General features: G+C 47.3%; 1 protein-coding gene across 1 annotated transcript; it reads left to right on the top strand.

Annotated features, from left to right (window-relative positions):
* The first annotated feature begins 1,532 nt into the window (after nt 1-1,532).
* DPH3 (diphthamide biosynthesis 3) lies at nt 1,533-7,006 on the top strand. Its single transcript, XM_069582430.1, has 3 exons — nt 1,533-1,866; nt 2,839-2,913; nt 4,349-7,006. The coding sequence occupies exons 1-3, from the start codon at nt 1,759-1,761 to the stop codon at nt 4,412-4,414; spliced, it is 249 nt and encodes an 82-aa protein (XP_069438531.1). The 5' UTR covers nt 1,533-1,758; the 3' UTR covers nt 4,415-7,006.
* The last annotated feature ends 11,334 nt before the right edge of the window (nt 7,007-18,340 follow it).

The following is an 18,340-nucleotide window of genomic DNA, read 5'->3' as shown; positions in this document are numbered from 1 at the left end:
GTTTAACAAACACTTTCCAACTGCTGGTTAGATCTCCAATTAAGGAAAACAGAATGTTTGTGAGGCCTCTGCAATATTCTATAAACCCTTTTAATGTAACTTCCAAATTTTCTCCCAAAGACTCCTTTGCCATTAGGTTTTCAAGCTTTAAAAGAGATAAACCAGCTGGGACTTCAGCACACACAAAATTAATTCATGCAAACGTTTGTGTATTCATAAATAAGCATAGGGACGTGGACATTTGTAGCATGCATATGTATTATGTTAACATAAATATGGTACATGTAATTGCTGAACCACGTACAACTCGCAATTTCCACGCAAAAGTAAAATGTTAGACCTGAAAGGAATCTTGTAAATCATCTCTAATCCAACTCTTTCTCAGTCAGAAGAGGAAATAAGGCCAAAGAATGTAAATATTCAGCTCCCAGATCGAGATCCAAACAGTCATCTCCTGAGCCCAAATCTGCTTCTCAATAGGGCTTTTCCCCACTGCCTTCCTACTCTGCCAAGATTTGGATAAATGCTTAGTAATAGAGCAAAACTCCCATGAAACCCCACTTTGCCAACACAAGACGTATCACCTTTTATCTGCATTTCACTTTAACGTATATCAAGGCCTCACGGTATATAACTCTGCATGCTGATTCCATTTCTCTTTCAAAGAAGAAACTGTGGTTCGGTTCAGTTCAGTCGCTCAATCGTGTCCGACTCTTTGCGACCCCACGCACGCCAGGCCTCCCTGTCCATCACCAACTCCCGGAGCTGTGGTTCAACACTAGTTAAGTCATTCGTTCCTAGGCTTTGGGGACAGCCAGGCTCTTCATTTCCCAGGTGTGCGATTTGGGCCAAGACATCTGACTCTCTGTATCTCCGTTTAAAGACTACTAACACGGAATGAATGACACCTAGATTCCCAGCACTGGTGGAAGAATGATACTGAGCGTCAACCCCGCGTAACAGACCTCGCTTAGTCCTTTCGACCACACACCTCACGGGCCTCTGAAGAGAAGCTGGGCTGAGGGAGAGGCCGGGCTGTACCTGGACAGCCGAGCGCGGCCCGATCACAAGCCACGCGCTGCTCGGAGCTCAAAGTCACTCGGTGAATCAAGACCTCTGAGGAGCTTTCCGTCCCTCACCCCGGAGGTCGAGGGGGCTGAGCAGTTTCCGCCGCCGCCTCTTACCCCGCAAAGCGCTTTCCGCCAGCGGCGCCAAGGGCAGGGCTGACACTACCTAGGCCGACCAGGGCCTCCTACGGAGTCTGCTTAAGGCCTGAGGCCCACGGACGTGAGACACCGGACACTACGCCTCAGTGAGGCGTCTCCACACCACCGCCGCCGCCGCACCAACCCAGCAGCTTGCTTAGCGCCAAGCTCCGCCCTGGCGCTGGAGAGCTTCCGGCGTCCTCGATGTGACGCATAGACGCGCGAGCAAAACCCATATTCCATTGGTTGCTGTCGCCCAATGGGCGGAGCGACGCTCGACCGACCCCGAGCCGCGCGCTCTATCCGCCCGTGTCTCCGCCCCCTAGAGCCGCCATCTCCATGGTGACCGCTGCCCGGTCACCCCTTGGGCCTCACGCCCGGAGTTGCGTCATTGTCCCTGAGCCGGAAGCGGGCCTCCGTGGGCCGGAAGCGGGGCTCCGCGCGCCGGTGCTCTGTGCCGACGCCCGTGTGGGCGGGCGCCAGCTAAGTTGGCCCGGGTTGCCGGCCTGCGTCGGACGGCGAAGTTGACAGACTTGTGCCGGTTCCAGTGATAATGGCGGTATTTCACGACGAGGTGGAGATCGAGGACTTCCAATACGACGAGGACTCGGAGACCTACTTCTACCCCTGCCCGTGTGGAGATAACTTCTGCATCACCAAGGTAACGGGAGGCTCCTCTGAGTGGGCGCGCGTTAGCCTGCCGAGTTCCTGCCGCGGACCCGCGCGGCTCAGAGTTAAACGCTTCCTTTTTTCATCCCTTTCTGAATTCTCCCAGAGTCGGGACTTTGCGCCGTCTATGGTTCTGGCCTTCAGTCAAGCCTTAGGAGAGCGGGGAGGGGGTGGATGGCAGCGAGTACCAATCTTCTCGCCAACCCCCGCCACTCAAGCATCCCCTCCCTAGGATGCTTTTTGGAGGAAGGAGTGTGTTTTTGTCTTCCGAGGTGGGGGTGAGTTTTTAGACGACTGAACCATGACTCACCCTCCTGGGTGTTTTTTCCCCAAGTGACGCTTCCAGGGAAGAATGGGGCTGGCGTTTCTCTCTGGAGGTGCTTTTGGTCCTCACGTGCCTTGTGGGTTTGTCCAGTGGTCATGTTTGGATGTGAGAGGTGGACTGTAAAGAAAGCTGAGCGCCGAAGAATTGATGCTTTTGAACTGAGGTATTGGAGAAGACTCTTGAGAGTCCTTTGGACTGCAAGGAGATCCAACCAGTCCATCCTAAGGCAGTCCTGAATATTCATTGGAAGGACTATGAATAGTCCAATACCTTGGACTCTAATGAAACACCAATACCTTGGCCACCTGATGTGAAGAACTGACTTCTTGGAAAAGACTGATGCTGGGAAAGATTGAAGGTGGGAGGAGAAGGGGACAACAGAGGATGAGATGGTTGGATGGCATCACCGACTCAGTGGACATGAGTTTGAGTAAACTCCAGGAGTTGGTGATGGACAGGGAGGCCTGGCGTGCTGCGATCCATGTGGTTGCAAAGAGTCAGACAGGACTGAACTGAACTGAACTGCCTTGTGGGTAGCCAGCCTCCAAGGAGCTTGCCCACAGAAGTGAGAGGGTTGGGGAGGAGGAAATCGCCAAGGGAAGGCTGTGCTGACCATATGGTATTTAATTTTATTTATAGGAAGATTTGGAAAATGGGGAAGACGTAGCAACGTGCCCTAGCTGCTCTCTCATTATAAAAGTGATTTATGACAAGGTAAGGAGTCAGGTTCTAAAATGGTTGAGGGGGGAGAGGGTTGCAGGAACCTTGAGCAGTCTGCCTGTGATATGTTAATGCAGGAGATTGTTTTCTAATGGTGTGTTAGGAAAATGCTATGTTTTTTTAATGAATTTTAAAGAACCATTCATGCTGCTGCTGCCAAGTCGCTCCAGTCGTGTCCGACTCTGTGCGACCCCATAGGCAGTAGCCCACCAGGCTCCCCCGTCCCTGGGATTCTCCAGGCAAGAACACTGGAGTGGGTTGCCATTTCCTTCTCCAATGCATGAAAGTGAAAAGTGAAAGGGAAGTCGCTCAGTCATGTCCGACTCTTTGGGACCCCATGGACTGCAGCCCACCAGGCTCCTCCATCCATGGGATTTTCCAGGCAGGAGTACTAGAGTGGGGTGCCATTGCCTTCTCTGCAAAATGTCTCTACACATTGCCAAATGTCCCCAAAGATAAAAGTAACACCTCCTTTCCACCACCCATTGAGAACCCTGTGTTAGAGCAAGAAGGCTGTTTTACAGAGGTTGAGAACATGGAGCCTCATGTTGATGGTGGACCATAAGTTCCAAAGAGCATGATGAGAGGGTTCCAAAGAGCATGATGAGAGGGTTCCAGGTGCTGGGCAGGAGTCAGAGATTGACAGGGACAGAATAAGGCTGATCCCTAACAGGGATCAGACTACAGGAGATGAGGAGTAACCTGGGAGGCAGAGGTTTCCTGGGATGGCTGGCATAAGCCAGGATAAATCATCAGAGGTTGAACTTCATTTACAAAGTAGCTAATTTGCAGATTATCTGTGTTGGGAAACATAAAGAGCTACCCACTTTAGCTGGAAGAAGTAATTTGAAGAGAACAGGTATTTGAGCGACCAAATATTGACGTGGAGAAGTAGTAGTGCACGTAGTAATTAATACGGAACCTTAAGAGATGTAACATGTTTCATAAATGTGATTTCTGAGAAGTGGGAGCTCTGTCGTGAAGATGGACATGTTTGTTTATAAGGTAAGGTTTGTACATGCTACATCACTTTAGTCGTGTCTTACTGTGTGACCGTATGGACTTCAGCCCGCCAGTCTCCTCTGTCCATGGGATTCTCCAGGCAAGAATGCTGGAGTGGCTTGCCATGCCCTCCTCCAGAGGGTCTTCCAGACCCACGGATCAAATCTATGTCTCTTACCTCTCCTGCATTGGCAGGTGGGTTCTTTACCACTAGCGCCACCTGAGATAATAATACGGTGCATTAAATATGAATTTGGGTCTAAACCTGGGCAAGATCATGTTTCTAGTGCTGACTTTGACCAAGGATGAAATCATAGAGCAAAGGAAAACCTTAACAGAGCAAGACTGTGTAACACGGTGAAATCTCACTATTGGTGCACCTGTGACAGATACTCGGTGAGTAATGTGATTTCTTGTTCTGTCTTAGGATCAGTTCACGTGTGGAGAGACAGTCCCAGCCCCTTCCACCAGCAAAGAACTGGTTAAATGCTGAAGAAGACTTTTAGGTTCTAGAACCTGAACTTGGGGAATGAGGCAAGCTGGAAAAGTCAAATGTGGAGTCACTGGCTTCTTCACAGGGACAATCATTTTGTGGTTTGCTGTTCATGAGAGTCTGGATTCTTTCCATCGGGTGCCAAGTTCATCTCCAACTGAAGCAAGTCCACCACATGACATACCTGGATTTTGTGCTTAAAACCTTGAATTGGAAGCGTTTCCATCCGAACATGAAAGAAGATAATTTCAAATCAGTGCTTTTTTCCCGTAGTTTTATTTTTATATCTTTATACTATTACTTCATTATCTGACAATAGCATCATCTACCTCAAAGCATTAGGTTTCTTTAACTTAAAAAAGATTTTTATTTTAGTCGCTGATGAAGATTTTTAAAATCAGCCCTTTCTATGCAATTTGACATCAGCTTTGCTGTTATAAACTGAAGGAAGTCAGTTGCCTCTAGTCTGTTGGGACTGTGCCTTCTACGCCCTCACCACGCTGACCTTCATCAGGGATCTGTGTTCCATTAAACGTGCCGTTTCATTATGCTTCATATACTGGGTCCTGGTGGTGGTGCAAAGAAAACATATACTGAGCTCACAAAGTTAGTGAGTTAAGAAGAAAAGTCAAAAAACAAAACAGTCAAAGGATATGGACTTTCCTTATCAATATTCTGCATTTTCCTTGAAAATCAGGACATGATAAAAAACAGCAAAAGGAAGTGAAACTGGTAACGAGAAGAGAAAACTATGCCTACTTAGTTATTTAATTAAATGCTTGAGTGGTTTTGCGAGATTGGTACAACTAATATTTCTGTATCTGGGTTCTTATGTGTGTATTTGTTTTTCGATAAGGCTAATGAAATTTTACTCTAGACAGGGGTTAACGTCAAGTCTTCATGGCTGGCGGCCGTGCTTTCAGCACTACCACCAAATCAAGTCACTAGTCCTAAAAGGTAAAGCTTTGATAACAGCCCTTGTATTTACTAAGGATGAACTTGAAAATGAGATGCCTGTTCTAATTAAATATGCCCCTGAGGGCATAGATGTGCTGCGCTTAGTTGCTAAGTCGTGTCCGACCCTTTCTGACCCCATGGACTGCAGCCTGCCAGACTCCTCTGTCCATGGGGATTCTCCAGGCAAGAATACTGGAGTGGGTTGCCATTCCCTTCTCCAGGGGATCTTCCCAACCTAGGGACTGAACCCAGGTCTCCCGTATTACAGGCAGATTCTTTACTAACTGAGCCACCAGGAAAGCCCAAGGGCATGTATAGTAAGCGTTTTTAAGCTGCAACCACACATACATTCACTCTTGTAGAGAATTGTTGCCCTGGAGAAAAAAATACAAAGATAGGCCATTGGTCTTCCTTTGCCACAGCTGTGAGAGTAGCAAGAAATAGAATCACTTGCATGGAAATTCCAAATTTCCCTTTATGTACACACCTTTGTTGTTGTTGTGTGTACATAAAATTAACTGATGTCTGGTGGGTTGTTGTGGAATTGGCTCCTGCAATTAACCAGAAAAATAGCTTGCCAGAATGTGAGCATTTTATTACTAACTGATAAATATTTTGTACACTCATTGGGGGTTTAAATTAAAATAGGCCAGTGGCCTTTTTTCTCCTGCCAGTAGCATAGCTATGTGAAGCCATTAGACTGAGAAGTAAATCACCTAAAATTGTATGCCAAAACTGCTTGGTACGTTATTAAAGTGTACGGCATGTTCTTGATGTGTTGAGAAATCACTGTCGGGGTCACTGACACCCCAGAAGTCATCCACAGTTGCTTTGAAACCAGTGGTGGCTCAAGTGGACAGAGCAGGGTGTGTGCTAACTGGTGGGGATGAATTGCAAAGAGAAGAAGACTGTCCCACACTCAGATCTGATGGTTTTGTAGATATTGATAACCGATGATGAATTTCGAAAAAGAATAGATATCTTTAATGTCACCTGCTGTGAGCATAAGAGCAGGAAGAAAAGGTGCCCAAGTCCAAACGTCCCAGGAGACATTGAAGGCACTCGTGATCAATGATACTCAGGAATGTGATCGTGGGCATGATTCATTCCCAGAAGCAACCGAGTCACTACGTCTGTTAACCACAAAGAACACATCAGGATTTAATCCTTTGTTAAGCAGAAGGTAAAACCAGGGTCTTGCAGATATGACTAGGGTTCTGTGGTGTCCCTTGCTTGGCTTCCCAGACATTTCAGAGCCCCTCTGAGGACTAATTTGTAATCCAGCTCCATGACCTGCTAGCTTTCTAATCTTCGGCAAGACCAGTGGGTTCCTCATCTGTTAAAATCAGGAGACTGAATCGGGATTTCTAAATTCAGTACTGTAATTTCAGGCTTCATAGTTTGCAGGAGCTGGAATGGTAATCGAAACCTTTCTGAACTAAACGCTAAAGATGAGTTACAGAGAAAGACTCCATTCTTCAGTAACTCCACATCAGAGGCTTCTGCAGATACTTCACTATACACATTCAGAAACCCTTTTCTTGGAAAGCCCCCAACATTTTTGATAACTGTATGTACTAATTTATTACCAGTTTAAACTGTATTAGCATGCTGAATAAAGTCACATTATTCACATCCATTTGTTTTCATGTGATTTTTCCTCCCCTAGATACCAGCATTATGTATTTAAATATTGTAATGTGATTATATATGAGATGGAAGATCTTTAACCTGCTTTGGGACTTTGGAGGTAGCTTTCTGTTGTGGACGGTACAGTTTTTAAATAGGAAAGAAACTGCCACCATTACCACAGGTGGGCCACATGGGTATTGGTTCCAGATTTTTAATAGTTATCTGGGAAAAAAATAAGCTTCGGATTAAGTGGCAGTAAGGCAGATATAATTGACATTCTTAGGTGAGTGATTCAGTTTCTTGCTGGGAAGGAAGGTTGCTGCTTAAGACATGGTAGTTCTTATAGTGGTTTAAGAGCCCAGCTCTGGTCAGGACACGGGTTGAATCTCAGTTTCTCCACTGTGATCTTGGACAGGTTTCTTAGTCTTTGTGTATCTCTATGTCCTAGTCTGTGAAATATAGGCCATAATGGTGCCTTTTTCCCAGGGTTGCTCTGAGGGGGCAACAGACCCGCATTCAGCAAGGGTCTATGGAATGCTTGCCACTAAGTGAAGAAGGCAGGTAGGCTTCTGTCATCATGGAGCTTAGCTGCAACAAGAAGAGAGGAAATAAGAGAACAGGCTGTGTTTAGGGCCCAGGTGATGTGATACAAGTGCCTTTCTGAAGGGCATACTGAAGACATCTCAGTCTGGCACCTTTTCTGAGACCTGAAGGATAAGAATGAAACAGTCTCGTAAAAATGACTATATTAGCTAATGACAGCATTTAATACTGCCCGTTGTATGTGCAAAAACAAAAATGTTACCTATTCTGATGCAAAAGGAATTCTTTTTTTTTTTTTTTTTTGAGCACTGACAACATTATATGAAACATGCAAAAGATTGAACACCCTCCACATTTACTGATCTCTGGCATGGGTTTTGACAAGCCCTCAATGTGGTGCTGATGCAGCTGAAGCTTGAGAACCACTGGTTGAGCACTGGGGTTCAAACACAGCAGCTCACTGGAATCACCTGAGGAGCTTTTGAAACTGCTGCCCCACTGATCTGTGTTCCTGTTTCTGTGCCAGTACCATACTGTTTTGATGACTGTAGCTTTGTAGTATAGTCTGAGGTCAGGGAGGTTGATTCTTCCAGCTCCATTTTTCTTAAGATTGCTCTGGCTATTCAGGGTCTTTAGTGTTTCCCTGAGAAATCTGTATGCAGGTCAAGAAGCAACAGTTAGAACTGGACATAGAACAACAGACTGGTTCCAAGTTGGGAAAGGAGTATCTCAAGACTGTATATTGTCACGCTGCTTATTTAACTTATATGCAGAGTACATCATGTGAAATGCTGGGCTGGATGAAGCACAAGCTGAAATCAAGATTGCCAGGAGAAATATCAATAACCTCAGATATGCAGATGACACCACCCTTATGGCAGAAAGCAAAGAGGACCTAAAGAGCCTCTTGATAAAAGTGAAAGAGGAGAGTGAAAAAGCTGGCTTAAAGCTCAACATTCAAAAAACAAAGATCATGGCATCCAGTCCCATCACTTCATGGCAAATAGATGGGGAAACAATGGAAACAGTGACAGATTTTATTTTGGGGGGCTCCAAAATCACTGCAGATGGTGACTGCAGCCATGAAATTACGAGATGCTTGCTCCTTGGAAGAAAAGCTATAACAAACCTAAACAGCATATTAAAAAGCAGAGACATTACTGATAAAGGCCCATCTAGTCAAGGCTATGGTTTTTCCAGTAGTCATGTATGGATGTGAGAGTTGGACTGGGAAGAAAGCTGAGCGTCAAAGAATGATGCTTTTGAACTATGCTGTTGGAAAAGACTCCTGAGAGTCCCTTGGACTGCAAGGAGATCCAACCAGTCAATGCTAAAGGAAATTAACCTTGACCATTCATTGGAAGGACTGATGCTGAAGCTGAAGCTCCAATACTTTGGCCACCTGATGTAAAGAACTGACTCATTGGAAAAGACCCTGATGCTGGGAAAGAGTGAAGGCAGGAGAAGGAGATGACAGAGGATGAGATGGTTGGATGGCATCACCAACTCGATGGACATGAGTGTGAGCAAGCTCCGGAAGTTGGTGATGGACAGAGAAGCCTGGCGTGCTGCAGTCCATGGGGTGGCAAACAATTGGAGATGACAGAGCAACTGAACTGAACTGTTTCCATACATTTTGTGCATTTTTTTGTTCTTGTTCTGTGAAAAATGCCACTGGTAATTTGATAGGAATTGCGATTGCTTTGGGTAGTATAGTCATTTAGACAATTTGAGTCTTTGAAGACAGCCTCTTCAATAAGTGGTGCTGGGAAAACTGGACAGCTATGTGTCAAAGAATGAAATTAGAACACTTCCTAACACCATACATAGAACTAAATTCAAAGTGGATTAAAGGCTTAAATTTAAGGCCAGAAACTATAAAAGTTCTTAGAGGAAAACATAGGCAGTATACTCTGACAGACCCACCTCCTAGATTAATAGGAATAAAAACAAAAATGGGACCTAATAAAACACTTCTGCACAGAAAACTATAAACAAGATGAAAAGACAACTCTCAGAATGGAAGAAAATGACTGCAAATGCAACAACTGACGGATTAATCTTCAAAATATATAAGCAGCTCATACAGCTCAATATCAGAAAAACAACCCAATCAAAAAATGGGCAGAAGACCTAAACAGACATTTCTCCAAAGAAGACATACAGCTGGCTAATAAACACACGAAACGATGCTCAACATCTCTGATTAATTCAGTTCAGTCCCTCAGTCGTGTCCGACTCTTTGCGACCCCATGAATTGCTGTACGCCAGGCCTCCCTGTCCATCACCAACTCCCGGAATTTACTCAAACTCATGTCCATCGAGTCGGTGATGCCATCCAGCCATCTCATCCTCTGTCGTCCCCTTCTCCTCCTGCCCCTAATCGCTCCCAGCATCAGAGTCTTTTCCAATGAGTCAACTCTTTGCATGAGGTGGCCAAAGTATTGGAGTTTCAGCTTTAGCATCAGTCCTTCCAATGAACACCCAGGACTGATCTCCTTTAGAATGGACTGGTTGGATCTCCTTGCAGTCCAAGGGACTCTCATTATTAGAGAAATGCAAATCAGAACTAGAATAAGGCCTCTTTTCACACCATTTAGAATGGCCATCATCAAAGAAAATCTATAAACAATAAATGCCAGAGAGGATGCGGGGAAAAGAGACCCCTCCTGCTTTGTTGGTAGGAATGTAAACTGATGGAGCCACTATGGAGAACAGTGTGGAGGTTCCTTTAAAAACTAGGAATAAATCTACCACATGACCCAGCAATCCCGCTACTGGGCGTATACCCGGAGAAAACCACAATTCTAAAAGACACATGCACCCCAATGTTCATTGCAACACTATTTACAATAGCCAGGACATGGAAGCAACCTTGATGTCCATTGGCAGATGGACGGATAAGGACTCGGCCCTGCTGTGGACAAATTAGGGCGGGGAGGAGAGGGTAGGATGAACTGAGAAAGTAGTGTTGACATATATCCACCATCATGTGTAAAACAGACAGTGTCGACTTAAAAAGGAGTTACAGCCCAGAAGTTGAGAGTTACGTTTTATCTGGTGGTCATTCTTAGGACTTCAAGCCTGGGAGACAGCATCGCAAGTTATACTGAGAGAACTGAGGAGGCAGGCGGAGGAGTCAGTTTATATCTAAGTTTGGCAGCAAAGGGGGCAGGTATTCTGGACATTAGAGATTATTGATAATTAAGGAAAACCAGATACCTGAAACTAAGGAATTTAGTGCTCGTCTAGGTACGGGAAGATGCCAGCAGTGATCTCAGTGACTCAGTGATCTCACTGACGTCACTCCCTTCATACGCATCTCAGCTGTCTAGGGCCAGCATCCTGCTTCTTGCTTTTGCCCATCCTTGGTCCTCGCTTACCGCAGGGAGTGGCGGCAGCTGACAGCTGCTGGATCGCAGGCATTGTTCTCCCTTTTGGGTGCCCCTTGGACTCAGAAATTTATGTTTGGAGGCCTGAAATCGCAATGATGTGACATCCTTGTTTACTGATATGGCAGGAAATACTCCATTTCACAGTAGCTGTGGAAAGCTGGTATATAACACGGAGCCCAGCCTATCACTCTGTGATGACCCAGAGGGGTGGGATGTGGGGAGGGGATATGAATATACATAATTATGACTGATTCTCTTTGGTGTACAACAGAAACCAACACAACATTATAAAGCAATTTTCCTGCACTTAAAAAAAAGAAGATAAAACTGCTGCTCAAGAGAGGCTGATTTACTTGGTCTAGGTGCAATTTGAACATCAGGGTTTGTAGAGTCTCCCTGGTGATTCTAACGTGCCAGCCACACTGTGAACCACCAGACTCAGCTGGAAAAGAGAATTCACAATCACAAAGTAAGAAGGATTCCGTTTTTTTCAATGGTCACAACTTGTTTGCATGTGAAACAGGCGTGTGGGCTCGCCCGGCCACCTGCTTTCATGTCCAGGCATGCAATACGCCTTGACAAATGCCTGCAGAGCCCACGCTGGGCTAATGACCCCAGTAGGAGAGCCTCAGTCTGGGCGGGCTCTGAGCTGTGCCCCAGGCTTAAACAATCACATTTCCCAGCACACACTTGGGCAGCTGATTGTACACCTCACAGAAGTGACAGCTTCTGCAGGTGCAAGTAATTAGGATGCCTTTAATCCATTCGAGGGCGCCTGCCATCCCCTTCTTCCTACAGAGCAAATTGTTCATGATTACATATTTGACTGGGAAACAATTTTTCAAATTATTCCTCTTTAAGGGTTTAAAACAAAGGACACATGAAAAAGAAATCACAGTTAAAAATACTGTCCCCTAGCTCCCAGCATGCTTAAAATGCAGGAGGGATACATCCAAGGAAGGCAGCCACCTCGGTCTGGCAAATGAAGGGTATTTGATGGGGAAAGGGTTCCATACAAAGTGACTCCCAAATGGAGTGTATGTCTAGGAAGGGCTGGGGTATCCTAGTAAGCAGCCCTGAGCCCAGACACCACTTCAGGGGGTCAACATTTGGGACTGCGACAGGCAAGCAGGACCCAGTCCCCAGGCAGAGATTTGAGGCCAGACTTCACTCTTTGTTCTTGGATAGGGCCAATGTTTGTCCATTTGGGCAGTGATTAATGCCAAGACTGAGGGTGTGGAAGAGGGGAAACACACTCTTAATAGGCAGCTCCTGTGTTCCAGGCTGTTTCCATGAAAGTGGGACAGGGCAGCCAGGGTCAGCCCAGAGAGCAGTGGGTCCCGGTCTACAATCCCAAATGCCAAAGCCTGGACTATTACTGGGCCCAGCAGGACTCTGAGCCACCAAACGGTGATGATGAAAGAGTCAAGCAGCGTGGAGGGGGCTCTGAACTGTGTAAGGAGATTAAGTGAGATGATGCCCACAGCAGGGAGCGCGGGGTCTGCGCACAGTAAGGGCTCAGTAAACAGCGTTTAATTGTGCATATTTCTTGCTGCATCAGAAATGACCCAGGACCACAGTCTGAGAAACTTGCCTGAATTCCAAGCCAAGACCACAGGGAACCCAGCCATGACGTGTCAGGGTTCGATCCGGAGAAGCAGAAGAGCCATGAGTGGTAGAGAATGGGGGGTTTGTTAGAGGATCAGGCAGGCTTCACGTGACTGCAGGCGTGAGAAGGAGGTATCAAGCCTGTCATCTTGCGCCTGGTGTTGAGACGAAAGCCACCTACAGGTCAGCCCAACACGTAGGTGAGAAGAGAAAAGCTTGGTGTGCAGAAGACCAAATACAAATGGAGGTATAACTGTCTCCTCATTGCCAACCTGGGCACCGTGGGTGATTTTCGGGGGAGACTGGTGCCGTTTCCCAGGGAGCTGTGCAAGTAGTTAGCCCAGAACAAGGCAAGCTGGTAGATGGGAACAGTGTTTGTGGGCATTCACTGTTGCAGGGGCCCTGCTCCAACCTTCTGAGTGTAAAAACACGTCTGCCATTTGCCTTCTTGCTCCCTTTTCTTGCCCAGCCAGGGATTGAACCCAGGTCCCAGCCATAAGAGAGCTTAGTCCTAACCACTGGACTGCCAGGAGGTCAATGTTCACCCAGGACCATACAGAGAAGGGAGTTCTGGGAAATGTAGTCCCAGGTCAGTCACCATACTCAAGGTTGGGGAAGCCAAGGCAGGGATGGGACACTTGTTTTGTTGTTAAGCAGGTAAACTAATCCTAGCATGATGTCATTTAGATTACACTGTGATGTTGATTTCATCATCCCCGTATTAACTGAGATACTAGGTCGTCAGTCTCTTTTGCTGGCCAGACATCAGACAACAGTCCCGTAGGATTAATTTTTGCTACACTTATGTTGTGAGATGAGCAAGGCTTTGGCTGTGATTTCTGTATTCAAATTTAAAGCAACTTCACCCTAGTATTAAATAATCAGTTCAGTTGTGTCTGACTCTTTGCAACCCCATGGACTGCAGCACACCAGGCCTCCCTGTCCATCAACTCCTGGAGTTTACTCAAACTCGTGTCCATTGAGTCGGTGCTGCCATCCAACCATCTCATCCTCTGTCGTCCCCTTCTCCTCCTGCCTTCAGTCTTTCCCAGCATCAGGGTCTTTTCCAATGAGTCAGTTCTTCACGTCAGGTGGCCAAAGTATTGGAGTCTCAGCTTCAGCATCAGTCCTTCCACTGAATGTTCAGGACTGATTTCCTTTAGGATGGACTGGTTGGATCTCTTTGCTGTCCAAGGGACTCTCAAGAGTCTTCTCCAGCACCATAGTTCAAAAGCACCAATTTAGGTTAATATTTTCAAAGTCTGCTCTATATAGTCACATGAAGGTAGGTATGCTAAGTCGCTTCAGTTGTATCCGACTCTGTGTGACCCCATAGGCGGCAGCCCACTAGGCTCGTCTGTCTCTGGGATTCTCCAGGCAAGAATACTGGAGTGGGTTGTCATTTCCTTCTCCATTGCCTGAAAGTGAAGTTGCTTAGTCGTGCCTGACTCTTAGCGACTCCATGGACTGCAGCCTACCAGGCTCCTCTGTCCATGGGATTTTCCAGGCAAGAGTGCTGGAGTGGGGTGCCAGTGCCTTCTCTGGAAGGTAGGTATGAACTCTAATTATAGAGAGAAATGGGATATGTGGTCACACAATGTCATTAAAAGTGAAATCTAATACCCCTGGGAATCTTACTGGTGTGTCGTTTCCTGATTGCTGGAATTGGGGGTGACCCACTTTGAGTGTCTTTATTGCAATGGATTCCTTGATACATTTCAGTGGCGCCCAACAGTTTCTTATCCAGGCCGTTTAAAATCGGGTGAGAAGCTCACATGTCACATCTGATATGGTCTGAAACCTTGAACCTGGACCTTGAACAGAACCTGCCAGCTATTGTTTATATATTCCTGGCAAAATACGGCCTACTTATGACTTGTCCATCTGGCTTGGCAAAGCACTCATCATACCATGCTGAGGTCTAGAGAAAAAAAATCTGTGAAGTTAGACATGAAAAAGGACTTTCTGCTTGTAAAATGTTAAGGTTATTAGTAGTTAGCCACCAAATTGGATAAGCCGTGTCACTCAATCAATAAAGATGCTGTAAGCACTTTTGTTGATGAGTTGGGCCAAATCTCTGTGCCAAGGGGGGATTTTAAAAAAATAATTATATTACAGAGAAAGTTTAAGAACAGAATGGACATGCTTTTCACCAGTGTGACAGATATGTGTTGGCAGTTATTATAAATGATTGGAAGCTTTGTTCTCTTTGCCGAACACACCCCTTCCTCCTCAGAAATTTTGAGGCATTAAGCACCGTATGGACATAATGAAGCAGAAGGGCCCTGATCTCAGCCAGATGGCTTCTGTTCTCCTAGCTCTCACACGTGTTCCTCCCCGTCTGTGGGCTCCGTGGGGCAGGGCCCTGGGCAAAGCGTCCAAGGACGGTGTTGGTCACCTGTCCTGGCCTCAGTCTCTCTGCTGTAACGCGAGAGGGGGGTTGAAGGATTTCAGAGGTCTGTCAGCTCTGTTCTGCTGTGACTTTGATAAGGTGACTATTCTCAGACTCCGATGAAGTTGTTCTGGCAACCTGAAGGGGCCACCTGGAGGTGACTGCTGTGCCCTGGGCTGGGAGGGGGCACACACAGAGAGCAGGGGAGGGGACAGCCTGTCAAGAGTGACCCTGAGTGACAGTCATCAGGGCCTGTGGAAGAGCCAGAGCCCCATGGGATATGGGTGTGGGCAGCCCAGGCCCCACCTGCTGGCGGAAGGACTGTGACCCCATAGATGGCAACCCACCAGGCTCCTCCGTCCATGGGATTTTCCAGGTGAGAACACTGGAGTGGGTTGCCATTTCCTTCTCCAATGCATGAAAGTGAAAAGTGAAAGGGAAGTCACTTATCGGTGTCTGATTCTTAGAGACCCCATGGACTGCAGCCCACCAGGCTCTTCTGTCTGTGGGATTTTCCAGGCGAAAGCACTGGAGTGGGGTGCCACCGCCTTAGGTGCACCAAAATCTCCCTGGCCCCGTGTCCTCTCTCCAAATGAGCAGGCTTCCACATGCGAATGCTGCCTGCGGGCCCTTCAGCCCAGGTCTGCGGCAGATGTGGCCCACTAGGTCCTGGCCACCTGATGCAAAGAACCGACTCATTGGAAAAGACCCTGATTCCGGGAAAGATTGAAGCGGGAGGAGAAAGGGACGACAGAAGATGAGGTGGTTGGATGGCATCACCGACGCGATGGACATGAGTTTGAACAAACTCTGGGAGTTGGTGATGGACAGGGAGGCCTGGCATGCTGCGGTTCATGGGGTCGTAAAGAGTGGGACACAGCTGAGCGACTGAACTGAACTGAGTTACTGGCCTTAACATCTCAAGACACACTTAGCACAGCCTTTGCATTCCAGATCCGCCCTCTCCAACACGGCAGAAACTAGCCACATGAGGCTTGTAAAGTCTACATTGAAGCTGAGATGAAATGAAATTAAGAAGTCAGTTCCTCAGCCATACTACCATATTTCAAGCACTCACGTACACGTGCCTCTGTGGCTCACGGCATATTGGGCAGTCCAAGACAAGGGCATTTTCATCATCACAGGAAGGTCTATGGGAAGCCTTTGTTCCAGAATTTGCCAGAATGTTTACTAAAGAAGCAGGAAACGCCTCTCCCAACTTCCTCTTCTTCTTCTATGCCCTTTCTCTTTTTGCTTCCCTTAGAATATCCTAGCTATACGTTCTTACAGGGTGAAAAAATGAGACGTGATATTAAAGACCTAGGTTCAAGCCTCAGCTTCCTCACATCAAGTTTATGAGAGTTATCAACATAGTCTGTTTCTGTGTCAATAAAAAGAGGATAATTAACCACCTCCCTGGGTTGAGAAAATCAGATGGGATGATAAACGGGAAGTTGTTGATAAGCCCTATGCACTGTACGAATTCTCACCAGTTCAGTTCAGTTGCTCAGTCATGTCCAACTCTTTGCAACCCTACGGACTGCAGCACGCCAGGCCTCCCTGTCCATAACCAACTCCCGGAGTTTACTCAAACCCGTTGAGTCGGTGATGCCATCCAACCATCTCATCCTCTGTCTTCCCCTTCTCCTCCTGCCCTCGGTCTTTCCCAGCATCAAGGTCTTTCCCAGCTAGTGGCTCTTCGCGTCGGGTGGCCACACTGTTGGAGTCTCAGCTTCAGCATCGGTCCTTCCGAGCCCTGCAGCATCCGCCCTTGTCTGTAAGAGTTCCCGGTTCCTGGGCGTCCGCCTGTTCCAGTCCGGCCACCAGGTGGCGAAGGTTCCCCTCTCAGCGCCGCGGCGAGAGGGCCGCTCCTACCTTGAGTCCTTTGTTGCACGGTGACCTTGGGAGAGCCGGTTTCGCCTCCTGCAAACCTGGAACCGTGAAAATCACCTCGCAGGGCGGCTGTGAGGTTAAACAAGATGACACGGGCTGAGTGCCTTGCACGAGTCAAGCGCGCAGTGGACGCTGTTTCCTCCCTGCCTTTCTCTTTCCTCTTTTCACTCCTGTTCATGCTTATCAGCCCCTGCTTCTGTGCTGTGGGTCATATAGACTTTGTCCCCAAGGTCCCTGAATGTAGCAGTGTCTTACACTGTTACCTACACACACACACACACACACACACACACACGCCCCTGTATATTACTGAAATAAAAGACATGGCCTCCCTCTCCCCCAACCTCGCCCAGTTCCTTAATCACCCAAAATTTCCTCTTGTTCAGAAGCATTTCAGTATGACAAGCCGCATTCTAAAGGGCTAAAAATAATGGTAAAGGTGTAGCAATTGTAGAAGAGTATTAACTATGTGTTCAGAACCTGCTATTCCCCACTGAGCTCCACTGCAGAGGATTATACAGGCAAAATAAGATGTTGCTCCGTAAAACTAACTCCAAATCCTTCTCAAAACAGGTGTGAGGTTTTCCCCAGAGGAGGGGCAGTGACGCTGGCCCAGGACATCTCCCTCAGGACAGCCTCGGGCTCGCAGGCCAGTGAGCCCTGAGTGCAGGGTTACAGGGCTGTAAGGAGAGGTGGATGGAGCCGCACTGGGTGGAGGAGGGACACAGCCCCCTTCTGGACTGAGGCAGCATTCCTGGCCCCACACCCTAGAGAGAGCAGCGGCTGTCCAAGGCTGGGGGCTAGGTAAGTCCCTCCTTAACCCCACCCGAACCTTCCTCCTTTATGCCACCTCCTCTCTTTCCCGTCCTCTTCTCCTTCTATTTAATGCTTCACTCATTCATTCGTTCAGTAATTATCTGCATTCCTTCATTCAATGTTATGTACAAATTCTTGGGCTTCCCTGGTGGCTCAGCTGGTAAAGAATCCGCCCTCAATACAGAAGACCTGGGTTCGATCCCTGGGCTGGGAAGATGCCCTGGAGAAGGGAAAGGCCACCCACTCCAGTGTTCTGGCCTGGAGAATTCCATGGACTGTACAGTCCATGGGGTCGCAGAGAGTTGGGCGTGACTGAGCAGCATTCACTGCACTTTCAGCCATACACCAACTGCAAATACGTTTTAGGCTCTTGAGTCAATCAGTGAGCAACAACGACAGAGATTCTTTCTGGAACGTACAGACACTCATTCACGTTACAATATTTATATACGCACTTGTCTTCTTCGGGGCCACCTGAGCTGTTGGGACTTCCCTGGTAGCTCAGACAGTAACAAATCTTGCTGCAGTGCAGGAGACCCGACTTGGATCCCTGTGTTGGGAAGATCCCCTGGAGAAGGAAATGGCAACCCACTCCAGTATTCTTGCCTGGAAAATCCCGTGGACAGAGGAGCCTGGAGGTCTATAGTCCATGGGGTCGCAAAGAGTCAGACACGACTGAGCAACCTGGGG

The sequence above is a fragment of the Ovis canadensis genome, chromosome 1, assembly GCF_042477335.2.
Source record: "Ovis canadensis isolate MfBH-ARS-UI-01 breed Bighorn chromosome 1, ARS-UI_OviCan_v2, whole genome shotgun sequence".
NCBI classification, from domain to species: domain Eukaryota; kingdom Metazoa; phylum Chordata; class Mammalia; order Artiodactyla; family Bovidae; genus Ovis; species Ovis canadensis.
This window is presented reverse-complemented; position numbering and strand designations above follow the sequence as displayed.